Here is an 18,495-nt window from a genome sequence, read left to right as displayed (position 1 = left end):
TTCTCCAAACAAAACAAAACAAAACAAAACAAAACAAAACAAAACAAAACACAAAAAAACCAAAAAGCCAAACCAAACCAAAAAAACCCCGCCAAACCAAACCAAAAAACTCCACCAAACACAAGGCAGGGGAGGAAGCCAGACTGCAAGGGGTTAAGGATTAGTGTCAAGTGTAGCTTCCTCTTTGAAGAAATTTAATTGTGGAAGGAAGGAGTTAGTATATCAGGGGATGTAGAACTCATGAATGATTGCTTTTAGGACAAGAGAAATGCATATGTTTACAGACAGAGGGGAAGGAGTCTGTGGGGCTGTAAGAGTTCACTGCAAGGTGAGATCATGACAGGTTGGCAATATAAACAAGAAATGAGATTTGCCCTGGGTCTTCATGGACAGGCAGTGAGAGGAAGAGGGCAGGATACAGGATGGCCAACTGACACCCTAAAATCTAGACCAAAAAAAAAGCTGACATGAAAATGGATTGTTCTATGTGTTCTTTCAGATCCAGCAGCAGGTAGCTGAATACTTCAACGCACTTCTGAACTGGAAACAGTATCCTCATTTGGCATACAATGTGGCAAGATGATTCAAGTACAGAGAAAGATAAATTGTTGCAATGGGGCTCTCAAATTGGCAGCATATTCTTGCAGCAAATCTCGCAGGGTGGCAGGGTGGCAGGGTGGCTGGACCCTTGTTTATATTAAGATGGAGCACAATCCATGCTGCAGGTCCCTAATCTCAATTTGCCACATGCTTAAGCCCCAGATGGTCCTTAAATTGGGAAGAAAACCTTTCTCAAAGCACAGGATTTGCAGTTGGAAGACTTTAAGTTCAAAGGAAGGAGGTTGAATTTTGGCTCCAAAGTTTACCGCTGTGGTGACCCTGGGTAAATTCCTTGACTAACTCTCTTCAACCATTATTGCTAAAGCTAGTTTTTGAACCAGCAAGGTCAGGTTGGGCTGTGCCACTTCTCTTAGTGATCTCTCTTGTTTTCACTTGCTGGCAGAAATAGGCAGAAGGCAAAGAAAACACATTACAAAGGCACTACTCCTCTGGCTACCTTCTTTGTTCATTTCTGTCCATACAATCTGCCCACCGATGCCTCAACTGTACTTAACAGACTGACCCTTGTTTTAATGTCTTTTCCTTGGAGAGTTTCATTGTTGAGAATGTGAACTCTAGAGTCAGACTGCTTGGGCTCAAATCTCAGCTGTACTACTTACGAGCTGTTTGATCTTGAACAGTTTGCTTAAGTTCTCAGCACCTCAGTTCCCTCCTCTGTAAGATGGGGATGACAATATTCTCTAATCTCACACAGTAATTGTGAAGATAGAATAAGGTGGTTCATACCAGCTGCCTTATAACAATGTCTGGCATTTGGTAAGCACTCAAATATTGGTTATCATCCAAGAGATATTATGCCAAGTATTCCCTAATTTAGAGGAAAGTCTCCCCACACTATTTCCTTACCCCACATCACTACTGCAAGAGTATTGCTTGTGGTTTGAGAATAGGTCCTTGGCTTTGAGGCCTAGCCTTAAAAGAAATCAGACTTCTGCTAAATATAGGGCAACCATATCATCCAAACTGGGACACTTTTGAGAGTGACAAAGAGTGCTATTAATAATTATGCCAGGACAACAGGCATTAATGGAGACTGTCCTGGGCAAACCAAGCCCTAAGGTCACTCAGGTTTAATAGGAAATGAAGACTAAATGTGGACAACACTGTATTTATCTCCACTGCATTAGTGTAGGTACTAGGTACTAGGTACCTACACTAATTGGGAAGTGCAATGGGTGATAGTAGAGGTTTTTGTGAACTGTGGCTAAGAACAACAACTTTTGCCCCACCAGTTGCACAAAATTCCCACAGTGTAGTAAAACCTAATTAACCAGGATGGGACTGGAGACTGGTTCATCCTTACTGAATAAACCCTCACTTGTTACACAAAGGTTAATAAGTAGTATAAAGAAGATTCTGCCAAGTATTTATAATACTTAGGAGACCAAATTATCTTTAAGTACCCTCCAGTGGTACAGAAGCACCATTTGCACACAGTTGTAATTCTGAGTAAAAATCAGTCTTATTCATTCATCAGAACAGGTTCCCTATCATTATGATGAGCTCTGGGTGTTATATGTAGTGATGAATCACTAGAATCTACTCCTGAAACCAATACAGCACTGTAAGGTAACTAATTTAAATAAAAACTTGGAAAAAAAAAGAACAGGTCCCCTAAAGATGTCACTAAGCCCATTTTAATTTAGTGAGCCTAGTTTTGAGTGGGTATGTGTTTGAAAGATAAAAGTGCATTTATTTACATATATTATCTAACATGCTATATAACGTATAATATAGGATTTCTGTGTTAATATTATTCCACTTTGACCCAATTAGTGAGTTTTGACTGTACTGTACAATTAAACAGAGTATGTAAAAGAGAGCCACCAAAGAAACTCCAATCACAAAAAAAACACATAAAGTTTGGCACACTGGCATCAGATGTGATTTAATTGGACGTTCCAATTTTTAATTCTATTTTCAAAACATAAGAGCTTTTTAAAAAAAGGTCCAAGGTGTCTTTTAGTACCACATGCTTAAAATGAAGAAAACACAAATAGAGTTTTCCAAAAAGTTGCTTTCAGTGTGAAGTAGCACTGTATGGAGAGCGTAGTGTTGGACAACTTAGTAAACCCCAGGGGACGGCAGCCATCAGGGTTAGTCCAGGCAACTTAGCCTTGCAGGGGAGAGAGGGGCGGTTTTCACTTGGTGCCACTCCAGACGTACTTCCTGTGGTTTGTGCACACTTGCAGCCAGTGAAAAGACCAACAGTTTCAGAACAGGTTGTAAATTCTCTTTATCAGCGATCAGAAAATCATGTGATCCGAGAGCTACGTATTGTGTATTTCCATTTGCTCTAAGAGACCTACTAAAGAGGTCAGCCATCCTCTCTCATTTCCACTATCTGTTTTCTCTCCCCCTATTTCCTATGCTCACTTATTCATGTACTCAAAAGATTGTCACTGGTTCAGTGAGAATTGTTTAAAGAGCTCCGTGTCCCCCTCCCCATTCTTGGAGAAAAATCTGAAAACTCTGAGAGAAAGGAAAGGATTGAAGTAGGCAGTTACTTGAGTGCAAACAGGGAATTTAAGTAGAGTTTTTACACATAAATAAGGGGAAGGAGAGTGCTATGGACTGAGTATGTATCTCCCTCTGATATTCATACCTTGAAGTCTTATCCCCAGTGTGATGGTACTTAGAGGTGGGGGCTTTTCAAAGGTAATCAGGATTAGATGAAGTCATGAGGGAGGAGTTCCCATGACAAAATTAGTGCCCTTATTGAGAAGCAGAAGAGATGAGAGTACCTGCCCTGCCCACCCCTTTCTCTGCCATGTGAAGACTGCAGGAAGGTGGCCATTTGCAATCCAGGAAGATGGTCCTCACCAGGTGCTGAATCTGCTGGTGCCTCCACCTTGGACCCCTCAGCCTCCAGAGACTTGGAAAAATGAGTGGTTGTGGTCTAAGCTACCCAGTCTACTGTCTTTTATTACAGCAGCCTGAACTAAGGCGGAAAGTTAGGAGAAGCATTCTTCAAACAAGGCTACTTTAATATGGGACTAGGGAAAATGACTTAAGGATCCCTCCATTACCCTGTGTACGTAAGCCTGGAGGCCATGGTCACCACCCATCCACGTAACAAACACATATTTACATAGTCTGCCCAGTGTAGATACAGAGAGATATAATACAGACACATCGAAACTACTTATATTTAGAAAAATTGCCATGTATGCTTAGACATGCACCCAAATATAGGCATTTACAAGAAAGATAGAAGCCCACAGACACCAAAATATGCATAGCTACAAACACTAACTAGAATCAGTGAGTGAAAATGCAAGTGAGGAATTTCAGAACAGATGGGAAGGCAGGGAGTTGCTGGCGGGTCTAGGGCTGGATGCTGGCGAAAGTGAGTAGGCGAGTGAGACAGAGACACAGGTAAGGACCACCAAGGAAGGACTGCTTGATAAGGCAGCTGTAGACTGGACTGCTGGGTTCCAGTGTGCCAAAGACAGAGACTTCAATTGCCGTGCATGCTGTGTGTCAGCCCACTCTTCATAGACAAAGGTTGGAGCACAAGGCTCTCTTCAGTGCAATAACCTACTTCTGATTCCTTCTCTACTGCCCTGGTGTAAGATGCCACACAGGCATCTTCTCTTCTCCTTTCCTTTTGGGAACTGGGCTCCTGGCTCCCAGGTTATTCTGCATTTTCTGCTACAAATACATCTCTGAGTACCAGTCATCTTCACATGATGTGACTTCGGTTATTAATACAGAAATTCTTAAATATAGATGTTGCACTGGCATTGTTTGATATTTCCCCAAAGGGAGAGTAGCAATTATGTATGCAGATACAGAGAAGACAAAAACAGGGAGGATAATTCTACACAGAAAGGAGTTCACCACTCTGTGGGAGGCAACATGTGAGTAAAGAAGGAAACAACAATCTGGTACTCTCTTTTCCCCCAAAAAGGCACTTAGAATAGGTATTTCCAAGTTATGGCAGTATAAAAATCCAACAATTCAGAGTTTACCCACTTGGAAGAATGTCCCAAAGCAGCCCCCCACTCATTCACACAATAAAACTACACACGAGAAAAACCAAACTTTAGCAGTAAATTATTATTGATACCTGCTCTCCAAACAGTAGTTAGAAAACTATGTCTGTAACAGATCTAGAGAATAAAAACACATGCAAACTCTCAGGAACTGTGAAAGAATTAAGGCCTAGGACGGAGAGCGGGGTGGGGGGTGGGGGGTGGGGGGCGGGGGGGCAGCGTATTCCCTCAGGCTATGGTTCACTTCTAAAGCAATTAGTTTATCGGAACTTTCTGCTCTTCTTGGGTGGGATGGAATGGAAAAGGGCAGGGGAGGAGTGATCAGGCCAACATGCTTCAGTCTCATGCACGATCAATGGAGGCAGGAACCAGCTGTCAAAAGGCTCCCAGCAGCAAGGGCCCAAAGGCCTCACTGCATGGCGCAGATGCTGTGGGGCAGGAACTCCTGCACGTAGGTGGCAGCTGCCTTGGAGAGGTAGGTCATGGTGCCAAACCTGCCACTGGGTGCACTGTCATACAGAAGAGTACAGATGCCAGACGCAGGATCCTTGGCCAACATGGTGTCATCTGCACCGAGGGTCTTCTGTTTGGTTTTTAAGGGTGGGAGAACACAGGGGAAAGGCAAGATTACTAATCCTACTGATTAAAGTCCAGATTAGGATAACTCAGAGCCTCCTCCCATTGCCAACTAGTTGGGTCTTAGGCTGTTTAGGTGGGATGGGATCAGAGTTTGTCACAATATGTTGAATATGAATTTCTGTACATGCGTTTTCACTAGGTCCCCCAATCCTATAGCACTATTTGTATTGATTGCTTAGAATTCTTAAAAATTAAAGATAACAGTTAATTAAATGAGTTGTGTCTGTTAAGTGTCAAATATTAATAATGACAAATCACCTCAGAAGGACTTCGGTCTGAATCTTTCTAGTACCACTGATTTCAACCCATATTATTTTATCTTGCACTTGATCCTGATTTCTTTCCAAGTCAACTTAATTCAAATAGACTGTAAGCTTTCCAAGCTAGAGTTTATGCCTAAAATGGATCACATTTTTTTTTTTGGATATGTGGACTAAAAGCAATCCAGAATATTTAAAATTAGGACTGTCCTGGAAAATAAAAATAATTTTGATTTCTTTTGCATTCCCCCACAGTGCCGAATAGAATGAAACACCTATTAACGCATTATGGAGATTTTCCTATTGACAACAGTGCATGGCCTTCACCTTAGTATTCTTACTCTTCATCTAAGAAACATTTGGAAAGCTTTCAATAAAAAGTTTGCATTTCTTAAATGGATTGATTTCCTAGAAGAAGATCTATTGAGAAAAATTTTAAATGTAGAATTAAAAGTTTCATTTTAATATTGTCCTATAGGTAAGTAGCGAATGCAAAAACAAAACAAAACCAGGGCAAAAATCAAACCTTCTCTTTTCCCTAATAGTCCAAAAAAGGATATGCTATCCCACAGTCTCTTACTAAGTCTTTCTTGCTACAGAAAGTAAATTGATAAGAATGAAATATGATGAAAAGCATAAAAGCCTCATGAATTCCAGGCAACTTTACCATCTAATACAATAGCAAAACACTTGGTGAAAGACAGAGGTCCTCCCACCACCTACTTCTTTAGCCATCAGAGCTCAGAGCCACTCACTACAAAGGGGGCCCAGAAGAGAGCTATGAGAAAGAAAGTGCAAGAGAGTGACCTTGGCTTCATGAAGCACTCTGCAGTCAGGTTAGTGTCAGACATTCCCCTGTGAGGAAACAACAGGGTTGTTGCCGCTTGCCTACCTGTTCTTGAAGGAACAAGTCATTAGCAATATGTACTATTTTTTCCACGGCAATGATGCTTCCTATGCTATGAATTTCAATATCTGCCATCATGGTGAGGACAAGGATAGCTTCAACCAGAAGCTGGCGGTACTCGGGCTGAGGTACACGATTCAAAACCGACTCCACATGAACAGAGAATTTAATCTCGCCTGGAGTCATCTGTGATAGAGAAAAATAGAATCAATTCCTAAGAGCCCATCATCCGGGAGACATCAATTGCCTATTCTGAAAGGCAGTAAAAACAGTGTAGCCAAGAGCACTATCAGCCTCCTTCAAAGTACCTGAGTGAGTAAATTGGTTCAATCTTTTTGGAAGGCAATATGGCAATGAGTAACAAGAGTCATAAAAGTGTCAGTGCCCTCTAACCCACAGTCCCATTTCAGAGCCTTCGTCCTAAGTTAGTAATTCAAGAGAGGAAAAAAATAGCCCCATGTGCAAGAGTGTTTACAGCAGCATTAGTCACAAGTGTAAAACCAAAAGTAATCTAAACACGGGAATGGATGTGTAAATAATGGCACATCATGGGACAGCAACTTCATGAGTTTTTATAGAGTCATTTAAGAGAGTAAACATGACGACTGTGCATAAAAGAAAAATCTAAGTGGAACTTAAAGTTGTATTTACATGATGACTAGAATTATGTAGAACATTTATATACTGTTAGATTAAAATGGGCAGACATGAAGAAATAAAAAAGTTACTTTAGGGTGAACAGGATTGAGGAATAAGTTTGGGTAAAACTGTATTGAGTATATGGTGGCACTGGAGATTTGGACTTTATTTTTGTTTTTTAAAAGATTTTATTTATTTGACACACAGAGAGAGACAGTGAGAGAGGGAATACAAGCAGGGGGGGTGGGAGAGGGAGAAGCAGGCTTCCTGCTGAGCAGGGAGCCCAATGTGGGGCTCGATCCCAGGACCCCAAGATCATGACCTGAGCCTAAGGTAGACGCTCAATGACTGAGCCACCCAGGCAGCCCAGAGATTTGGGCTTTAAAGGCCAAGGTTCAAGTCCTGTCTTTGTCAGTTACTATTTTTATGGCCTTGAGCAATTTGTTTCCCTTAATTTGTTTCCTTTTCTATAAATTGGGAATTACAATCCCTTCTTTGGGCTGTCTCATATACCTGTGTTGAAGATCAAAGTAAAGAGCATGTGAAGGTACTTTGAAGACTTGTAAAGGTACCATTCAGGTATGTATTGTTATTAATTACACTAATATTTCAATCTTGCTTAAAAGCAGAGAAAGGACAAATAGAGGACACAGTGTTCTTTATTAGAGAAGAGGCCTCTAGGTACGAGGGAAACCCTGAAGCATAGCATTAGCTTCCTCCCCTGGCCCCTCCAGCCATTATCTGCAACAACGCCAGTGTTTTTGAGAATTTTCCACTATCCAATCTTACTATTCCTAATTTGCTAATTCTAGTTCCTTTGTTGGTTTTGTATAAAGGCTATTTTTATCATTTCTATGTGATTGGGCCAGAAGGGAAATATAAAGGCACCTGATAACATATGTGTGTAGTTCATGGCAATGTTTCCAACCATAGTTACATATTAGGCTCATTCTAAGGATTTTTTTTTTTAAGTACTGATGCTCAGGCCCCATCCCTGGAAATTTTAATCTGCTAAATTCGAGGTGGGCACTCAGCTTGCTGTGGCATACAGTTTGAGCTGAGGACCACTAGTTCATCATCTAAAAGTCTACAGGAACCCTAGTAGAGAAAGATGGGGATGAGAAGGATGGGAACATGAGAGGTCATCCATTCTTAGATCTCTATCTTGTCTGTCCTCTCTGACTCCGGCCACACTCACACAAACCAGCCCAATTTAGTCAACCACTAAATGAGGCTGTCCTTATATAATTCATAAAATATGTAATTACTCTCTCATATTCCCATTCTGTTTTCAAAAAACATTCTCTCCTTTCTTCCAATGCACTCCACTTTAGTTGATTTGGAGTCATAGAACAATTATTTTGAAAAATGATCCCTGAAATACTTTAGCTATACAATCAGTCACATAAATGTGAAAGACACAAAATCTCACCTCTCTAGTGGTTGAAGAAGGAAGCACAAAACCTTCCACAGAGAGTCCGTGACACTGCAAGACAGCAAAAACATGTTGTCACCAAGGATATACTGACAACTGGGGCCTGTAAGGAGACACTTAGTATTTCTAAGTGTGCTCCATTGGGTAGATGCTGAGTAATCCCAGGCCAGTGAAAGGCCCTGCAGCCCAAGTGTCCTTGCCAAGGGGTTGTAATTACTGTGTGGCAAGAAGCACGGGTGGACTACAGGACATGCAGGGTTTACCCTCTATTTAAAGGAGTGAGAAAGATAGAGAAGTTCTACCTTCTGGGAGAGACTAGCCCCAAAGATTCAGAGACTATCTGAGAGGTCTCGTGCTAGGTCCCAGATGCATCACTAATTGGCTTTCAGAAAGATTTTTAGGCTGAAGAAAACTCAAAACCTGTACTTGAAGACATGTATAGTTACCGCTTTTTCTAGTGAAGCATCCCCCATCGGCACTGTTGATGATGCCCTCATCTCGCTGTACTTTTTCCCATACTACTTGTCATCTTTTAACATTCTAGATAATTTACTTATTTATTATGTTTATTCTTTATTGTTTGTCTCTCCCTGGGGGAATGCAAGCTCCATAAGGGCAGAGATTGTTGTCTATTTTGTTCTTTGCTCTATCGCTGTTAACACCTAGGACTCTGCCTAGTGCACAACAGATGCTTAAGAAATACTACATAAATGAATGACATCTTATCTTCTTTCACACCATCAACTCATTTATTAAAAAGCAATGGGAATTAATGACTTGCCATTTTAGATGTTACGTAAATCAAAACAGTATATAGTAAGCAACAAAGATTCCAATCCCATAGGTTTACTGACTCTGGTACCAGATACTTCCATCCCATGTTTCATATGCCAAATAACAGTCTTTGTACAGAGAATTACCAGCCTGCAAGCATATGTGCAAAGTAATTATGTTACATTCATCCTCTAAAAGGAGTGGAATGACAAAGCAGAGGGCATCTGTTTTTCCTCTTACATGAGGGTTCCAAGTCCAGGGTTTGATTCTGCCACAAAATAGTCAATCTTCCTAGTCATTTAAATGTTCCTTTTCTTGTAGTCTCAAGGCCTTAAAGTTTTGCACCTTTATCATAACACATCTTAGCTTTGTATTGTACCTGCTATTTAAGAAGGTAACTATGGATTAAACTCCCTGATGACAAAAACACATACCTTCCACGTATCTGGGGTAGAACAGCACTTACTACATGTCTGTGAAATAGAATTGCCATAGCGCAGGCATAACTGTACAGATAAAATACCTGTCTGTAGAGGTTAGAGAGAGGAAAGCAAGTTTTAAGTACTCTTTGAAAAGAAGATTGCCAGAGCTGGTAGTCTGAAGAATCAACTTTCACCTTTCCCAAAGATCACCTGTTTCTGTCCTTAGAAGAATGAATATCAGTATACTAAGGGGAGAAATGTAACTAAAGGTTTTGAAGTCCTGGATGAAATTTTCTTCAGGTCCTTGTCAAGGGTAATGGGGCAGAAAGTGGCACCTAAGAAACTATAAGTGAGACCCATGAAGTAGTACAGTGGACTTCCTGGCCCTCTAAAGTTGTCACAGTCATAATGGTGTGAGGTCCCCTTAACTGTCTTTGTCAAGCTAAGCCTTTGAAAGAAAAACAAAAATTGGCCATGCCAACAGAGTCTTTGGGCCATTAGCATCACTAGGATTTTGGATTTATTTAGTAGTTTTCATCCGAGAAAAAAATATAATAGATTCTTACACTAACTCCTCAGATACCACAGTCATTTCACAATAGTGTCAGCACATTGCTACAAAAAACATTTCAACTCTACAGTAGCTACAAAGAAAGTGGGCTCTTTGCGGCCAAATTTGATAAGCAACAAATGTATCACAATGTCCAACAATGTTCAACTATGGCCAACAGCAGAGAAGCCATGATTTTTGAAATCTAATTTATAAACAAGACTATAACAACAATAATAGAAAGAGACTGAATCATAAATAATACAAAAAAATCCCAAATAACTTTGCTGATGAGGTCTTCTTCTATGGTTTGTCCATAAGAGCATATGACATTTATATAATTGTGGTGATGTCACAGTCATGTCATATCCCAACCAAGGGGCCTTGAGGATATCAAGGGGGAAAATAAAGAGATGTCTACAATGTGTTATGCTCACCTTCTGTAAAACTTTCCATACTTTTTGATAAAATCCAACTGGCACTCTGTTCAGTGCTCCATCTAGCCTTCTTCGACGTTGCCACTGACCTTGACGACTATCTTTAGATGTCTGTTGACCAAATGCACTAGGAAAAGACCCACTACTTGAAGCCACAGGTGTTCCAGGTGACTTGGGAGAAAAGGAGAGGAAAGAACGTGAAGAAAAAGTCATCTCTGTTCCTCGACAGAATAATAAACACACTGTAGAATTAGAAACCACATACTAAGTGTAACATCCAAGATAAAGAGGTTACAGCGAAGCCAGTAGACTTAAGAGTAGCTAGCAACAATGTAAACAGATACAATCTTTTAAGAAAGCAATCTAGTGATACTTAAAAGGAGCCATAGAAATATTGATCATCTAGGAGGTTCTTAGCTGTCTCTATCCTTGGTTATCTCTGTTAAACTTCTAGCTGGTCTATGCCTTAGTCTGCTGCTTTCAACACACGCTTCAATCAAATTAAAAGAATTGAAATCAGACCAAGCATGTCCTCTGACTACAGTGAAATTAAATTAGAAATCAGTAATAGAAGGAAATTTAGGAAATTTACAAATATGTGGAAATCAGATAATATACCCCTAAGTAACTGGTGGTTTAAGAAAGAAATCACAAGGAAAATTAGAAAATACTCTGAGATAAATGAAAACACAGCATAGTAAAACTTAAGGGATGCTAAAACCGTGCTTAAAGAGAAATTTATGTTATAAATATTTGTATTAAAAAAGAAGTAGGGATGCCTGGGTGGTTTGGTTGGTTAAGCATCCACCTTTTGATTTTGGCTCAGGTCATGATCTCAGGGTTGCGAGATCAAGTGCTGCATCAGTCTTCGTGCTGGGAGTGGAGGTGCTTTATGATTCTCTTTCTCCCTCTTCCCTTTGCCCCTACCCCCTCTCCCCACCCATGTTTTCTCTTTCTCTCTCTCTCAAAAAAAGATGTTTTTTACTCTTGCTACTTCTGATCAGCATTGTAACAGAGGTTCTAGCCAGTGATATTAATCAAGAAAAGGAATAAACATCATCCAGAATGGAAAGGAAGAAGTAAAACTACATCTGCAGGTGACATGATCTTATATAGAAGGAATTCACAAAAAAGCAATTAGAACTAATAAATGAGTTCAGTAAAATTGTACAATATAAGATCAGTATAAAATCAACCATATTTCTAAATAGTAGCAATCAATAATCTGAAAATGAAATTAAGAAAACAATCTCATTTAAAATAGCATCTGAAAGAATAAAATACGTAGGAATAAATTTAACGAAAGAAGTACAAAACGTATACTCTGAAAACTTTAAGACATGTTGAAAGAAATTACAGAGTGGAAAGAAATCCCATGTTCATAGGTCAGAAGACTTAACATTGTTAAGATGGCAGTACTCTTGAAATTTATCTACAGATTGAACACAACCATCATAATCCCAACTGGGTTCTTTGCAGAAATTGGTGAGCTTATCCTAACATTCATATGGAAATTCAAGGGACCCATGATAGCTAATACAATCTTAAAAAAAAAAAAAAAGACCAAAGTTGGAGTTGCCTTAATCTCTTCAGTTTAAGAAATCTGAAATCATAGACCACTACATTATGAATCATTGATTTAAACCAACGACATTTAATCGGATATCAGTCTTCCTAAAATGTAACCTTCATGGGGCACCTGGGTGGCTCAGTGGGTTAAAGCCTCTGCCTTCGGCTCAGGTCCTGATCCCAGGGTTCTGGGATTGAGCCCCGTGTTGGGCTCTCTGCTCAGCAGGGAGCCTGCTTCCCTTCCTCTCTCTCTGTCTGCCTCTAGGCCTACTTGTGATCTCTGACTGTCAAATAAATAAAACATAAAATGTAACCTTCATGAGTGCAAGGACCAAATATGTTTTGTTCTCTATTGTATTTCCAGTGCCTGGCACAAAACTGGCACTCAATTAATATTTACTAAATAAATTAATAATCAGAACAATAGCCAATTCAGTGGTTTTCAGACTTAAAAGTGCATCAGAATCACCTAGAAAGTTTATTAAAGCACAGATTGCTAGGCCTCACCCAAGCCTTTCTAATTTAGTAGGCCTAGGGTAGGGATCAAGGTTTTATACTTTTAAGAAGTTCCCAGGGGTTGCTGATACTACCCAGCACAGTGCCTGGCAGATAGTAGGCATGCAATTAATTATAGTATTTGAAAGAATAAGTGTATAAACAGACACTTAGCAAATACTTATTAAATTGAATTTTGCTTTCTGAAATAGAAAAGAGGCTGGAGTTGAATCTCCTTCCCTACCCTTTTGGGAAAACAAATAGAAAGATTTTATCCCCATACATGAAGTTGATTTATACTTATTTTTTTGTTCTTGATTCATTTGTTTATCTTTTCAGTCAGTCAGTATATGTCATGACTTACATAACAGCACACTCAAAGCACTTATGATTGGTATATAATATAACAGCAGTTACCAGAAAAGACGATGACATCAAATCTATACCCAAGGGATGACCACCATTGGACTATAAAAAAAATTGACAAAATAAGATTTTCAAAGGGATGAGGCAAGGCAAACATTTGTGTTTTTAAAAGTTATTAGTAGAATAAAATTACAGACAATTCAAGTAACTAGCCAGCATGTTATTTAAAACGCTGATGAAACAGCCTTACTCTAGAAGTCATGGTACCTTTACAAAAAACAAAAACAAAAAACAAACAAACAAAAAAACCCGACCCTTAAAAATATTTTTTCCATGATCAGAAAAAAGGGGATTGGTGAGTGGTAGAGAAAAGGACTTAGAACAATAAAAAATACCAGAGAGGCAGGTAAAGACAGAAATCAATAATTAGAAATTAGAAAGTAATGAAAATTTAGCACTCTCAATCATCAAAATTATAGTCCTAATGATTTGGGTTCTTTTGAAGTCCTATAGGTAGTGGATGCATAAAAAAAGAATTAAATGATATAGCTGCATAGGTCAAGTTCTTAATATCCTAGTAATCTAGCTGTGAACACAGACTTCAAGCTCTAAATACATAATGAACTTGTAAGTAATACCGTGTGACTATAAACAACTGTAAAATGGTTAGCCAATCACCCTTGGCCAAAAAAAAGGATTGTTTGACAACAACATCAGTTTAACTCTTCAGTATGAAGCATAGTTCTTTCACCTTTCAGATAGGAAAATGTTCAGATTATCTAAATAATCTGCAAAAAAACCTGTAGAAGTGACCACTTTTCTATTACAAAGCCATTTCTTATTCCATTCAGTTCTTGCCCTTGCATAATATAAATCTGAAAAGTTTCCTTCAAATTGAACTTCAAGCATTGGCCTCATTCTTGTCCTTAATTGTTCTGACTCCTACAAAACCCCAAACAAATAAAATTTCCATTTTGTTTCTCCTCCTCTGGATGTGCTAATTCTGCAAGCTACCATAAATCAATTTGGAAGGCAGGAGGAGTAGTTTTAAGATTTTCATAAAAAACGCTATTGGGGGAGACCAACTCAGTACCTTCTCAACTCAAAGACTCTGAAATTACATGATTCCCCAGAGTTTTGAAAGAAGCTATGGAAGTTTATGTTAAGTATTTCTTTTTAGAGCACAATAATTTGCCTATTGTCATGTGCAGGGAAAGATGAGTAAGAGGCTACAGTATGATGTTCAAGGACTCCCACCAACTCCCATACTGATTTAGATGTTTTTTCCTCGATGTGTCCACATACTTTTCATATACCTCTATCATGACAATGATAAAAATCTAATTTGGGGACAATGTCTGAAAGTAGATTTTTTAAAAGGCCATCACCTCATCTGGTGTTCTCTCTAATACCTGTTCTTAAAAGTAAGGAATTGGAGACTAGTTTCATAAAGAAAATTCATTCCAAAATTATATGTTAATTTAAACAAGAGGAATTCAGGGTTTCAATTTCTTGTTATCAGAAGCAAATTACCTCCCTCCTAAAATTAGTAAAATAGTTTGGTCTAGAAGAAGAAAATGATCTGCAAAATGAATGTTACAATGGAGAATCAAACAAGCTGCTGTGTGGTTTATTATCTTATTTGTAAAAAGGCCATGAACTCATGCATGTTATACATGCCTAAAGGCAGGTTAAATTATGTTAAAGGGTCCCTAGTTGTTTCACCTGACTCTCAGTTGAGACAGATAGTCTACGAAATTCCACCTGAAAAAAAAATGGCTCTGATTAAATGCAGGATAGGAAACAAAATACACCATCCCAACAAAGTCTGATTCCAAAAGAAGGTTCTTAAACATGACAATATCCTAGCTCATCTCCCGAGATATCAAGATGTCTTACCTGCTTTATCTCACTTTTTAACTGCATTATCCCAGTTCGTTCTGTTTTGGTTGCCCCAACAGCACCAATCTCGTGGATAGAGATAGCAGGGCTAACATTTGAATCAGTGGGACGAACTACATAGCATGACAGATTAAAGAGAAAGAGAGGATAATTAGGTTCAAATTATTTTCTCTGCCAAGCTTAAAAGACTTGGATATGTGTCCTCCTTTTATGTTAATAATAATAAAAAACAACCAACCAACTATAACCTTGCTATTCAAAGTGTGGTCCACGGACCAGCAGCACCAGCATCTCCTAGGAGCTTGTTAGTTGAATCTTGGGTCCCACTCCAGGCCTACTGAAGCAGTTTGCATTTTAGCAAGTTTCCCAGGTTATTCTTATGCACAGTAAGGCTTGAGAAGCACTGCTTTATATCTTTTTTTTTTTTTTTTACCACTCTGGGGTCTAGTATCCATCCACCTGACATTGTATATTTCTTTATCCTAAGCCCGAAGTTGAGCATGAGAGATAAACTTTTTCATTTGCCCTGTTTTAGGTGCTTGATACCAAATTCCACAGACAAACCACCAAGTGCAGGTGGAGGATTAATTTGTGAATGACTCCAAGATGTGTCTGAATTCAAAGGTGAAAGGATGTATCAGATGCATTGTAACAGCTTCATACACATAGGCACACCACTGTAAATGCTATTGAATTATTGCCAAATGGAATACAAGAAAGTTTCAAGTGATATGGGTTGCTGGTTGTCCTAAAGTGGACATTTAGGATAATGTAAAGGAATAGATAGAGCAGTTCAAAACAAAACATGGTAGTAATCTACTTAGAGGATATATCATTTAAGGAGAAAAAAGAGACATACAGTAGTTTCCAAATCTTGTTCCAGAAGACAGCTTTGTTTTTAACTGTTTCGTATATTGGGTTTCTATTTAGTTGGGGGAAAGGTTCCTCTGATAAAAGAAAAACATTTTAAAATCAATGGGATAAAACTAACACTCTAAAATGTAAATGCCATTACTCAAATCTTACCACTTCGTTCCACTCCAAACTCCTTGCCACTGAGAATGTGATGCAGGAGGTTCTTCATGGCCGAAGGACTGAGATTCATGAGGCTGTCTGTGGCTTCTTCAGCTAGTCATAAGAAATGTTAAGACGTTGTTAGTGTATAGAAATGCAACTGATTTCAGCACAGTGATTTTATATCCTGCCAATTTGCTGAATTCCTGTATGAGTTCTAGCAATTTTGGGATGTAATCTTTTGGGCTTCCACATAGAATGTCATGTCATCTGTGAAGAGTGAAAGCTTAACTTCTTCTTTGCCAATCTGGATGCCTTTTATCCTTTTATTTCTTTTTGTTGTCTGATGGCTGAGTCTAGGACTTCTAGTACTATGTTGAATAGCAGTGGTGAGAGTGGATAACCCTGTTGTGTCCCTGACCTTAGAGAAAAAGCTTTGTTTTTCCCTGTAGAGGATGATATTTGCTGCGGGTTTTCCACATATGGCTTTTCTGATATTGAGGTACGTTCCCTCTATTCCTACACTGTGGAGAGTTTTAAACAAGAAGGCATGCTGTACTTTATCAAATGCTTTTTCTGGATCTATTGAGAGGATCATATAGTTCTTGTCCTTTCTTTTATTAATGTGGTGTATCACATTGGTTTGCAGATGTTGAGCCACCCTTGCAGCAAAGGCAAGGAAAGGAAGCAAAAATGATCTACTAGAACTTCATCAAGATAAAAACTTTTGCACAGCAAAGGGAACAGTCAACAAAACTAAAGGCAACCTACAGAATGGGAGAACATATTTGCAAATGCCTTATCAGATAAAGCGCTAGTATTCAAAATCTGTAAAGAACTTATCACATCCAACTCCCAAAAAACAAATAATCTACCCTAGAAATGGGCATAAAACATGAAGAGACATTTTTCTAAAGAAGAAATGGCAAATGGCCATTAGACATGAGAAATGTCTAGATACAGAAGAAATACTATTGGCAAATGGCCAATAAACATGTGAAAAAATGCTCAATATCCCTTGGCATTGGGAAAGTACAAATCAAAACCACAATGAGTGGGGCACCTGGGTGGCTCAGTAGGTTAAGCGTCTGCCTTCCAGTCAGGTCATGATCTCAGGGTCCTGTGATCAAGTCCCGAGTTGGGCTCCCTGCTCAGTGTCTGCTTCTACCTCTCCCCTCCCCCTCCTTGTGCTCTCTCTCTCTTAAATAAATAAAATCTTAAAAAAAAACCCACAATGAGATACCACCTCACACCAGTCAGAATGGCTAAAATTGACAAGTCAGGAAACAACATATGCTGGTGAGGATGTGGAGAAAGGGGAACCCTCTTAACACTGTTGGTTGGAATGGAAGCTAGTACAGCCACTGTGGAAAATAGTTTGGAGGTCCCTCAAGAAGTTGAAAATAGAGCTACCCCAACGACCCAGCAATTGCACTACAGGTATTTATCTGAAGGATACAAACATAGTGATTCGAAGGGACACCTGCACCCCAATATTTATAGCAGCATTATTAAAAAAGCCAAATTATGGAAGGAGCCCCAATGTCCATTGACTGATGAATGGATAAAGAAGTGGAGAATATATATATATATATATATACATATATATATATATTTATATATATGAATATGAATGAATATATATATACATATATATATATTTAAAGATTTTATTTATTTGACAGAGAGAGATCACAAGTAGGCAGAGAGGCAAGCAGAGAAAGAGAGGAGGAAGCAGGCTCCCTGCCAAGCAGAGAGCCCGATGCGGGACTCGATCCCAGGACCCTGAGATCATGACCTGAGCTGAAGGCAGAGGCTTAACCTACATTTTTAATATATATATATATAAATATATATATATATATATGTATGTATATATATATATATTTATATGTATATATTTATATATATAAATATATAATTTTTAAAATATATATAAAATATATAATATATATAATTTTAAAAATATATATATAAAATATATAATATATTATATATATAATGGAATATTACTCAGCCATCAAAAAGAATGAAATCTTGCTTTTTGTAATGATATGGTTGGAGCCAGAGAGTATTACGCTAAGCAAAACAAGTCAGTCAGAGAAAGACAAATACCATATGATTTCACTCATATGTGGAATCTGAGAAACAAAACAGATGAACATGGCAGGGGGAAAGAGAGAGAAAACAGACTCTTAACTATATAGAACAAACTGAGGGTTACTAGAGGGGAGGTGGGCTGGGGGATGGGTTAAATGGGTGATGGGAATTAAGGAGTGCACTGGTAGTGATGAGCGCTCGGTGTTGTAAGTAAATGATGAGCCACTAAATTCTAGACCTGAAACTAATATTTCACTGTATGTTAACCAACTAGAATTTAAATAAAAACTTGAAAAAGAAAAAATAATAACCACAGTTAATAAGAGCTTACTGCATGTAGGTCATGACTTTAGTAACAAACAGTTAT

General features: G+C 38.7%; 1 protein-coding gene across 5 annotated transcripts in view; it reads right to left on the bottom strand.

Moving 5' to 3' along the window:
* Nucleotides 1–4,834: 4,834 nt before the first annotated feature.
* Nucleotides 4,835–18,495, bottom strand: part of PHKA1 (phosphorylase kinase regulatory subunit alpha 1) — a 130,859-nt gene continuing 117,198 nt past the window's right edge. For 2 of the 5 annotated variants that reach the window (XM_032848841.1, XM_032848844.1), the window contains 8 exons: nt 16,041–16,142; nt 15,012–15,127; nt 14,838–14,876; nt 13,164–13,214; nt 10,683–10,853; nt 8,497–8,550; nt 6,411–6,611; nt 4,835–5,202 (listed from right to left, as the gene is read on the bottom strand). In XM_032848841.1, coding sequence (XP_032704732.1) covers nt 5,029–5,202; nt 6,411–6,611; nt 8,497–8,550; nt 10,683–10,853; nt 13,164–13,214; nt 14,838–14,876; nt 15,012–15,127; nt 16,041–16,142 — 908 coding nt within the window. In that variant the 3' untranslated portion in view covers nt 4,835–5,028. The remainder of the gene's footprint in view (nt 5,203–6,410; nt 6,612–8,496; nt 8,551–10,682; nt 10,854–13,163; nt 13,215–14,837; nt 14,877–15,011; nt 15,128–16,040; nt 16,143–18,495) is intronic. The other 3 variants (XM_032848843.1, XM_032848845.1, XM_032848842.1) reach the window with 2 other exon arrangements.

Source organism: Lontra canadensis, unplaced genomic scaffold (assembly GCF_010015895.1).
Source record: "Lontra canadensis isolate GAN:19392208 unplaced genomic scaffold, GSC_riverotter_1.0 scaffold210, whole genome shotgun sequence".
NCBI classification, from domain to species: Eukaryota; Metazoa; Chordata; class Mammalia; order Carnivora; family Mustelidae; genus Lontra; species Lontra canadensis.
Note: the sequence above shows the minus strand (reverse complement) of the source record. Positions and strands in the feature narration are given on the sequence as shown.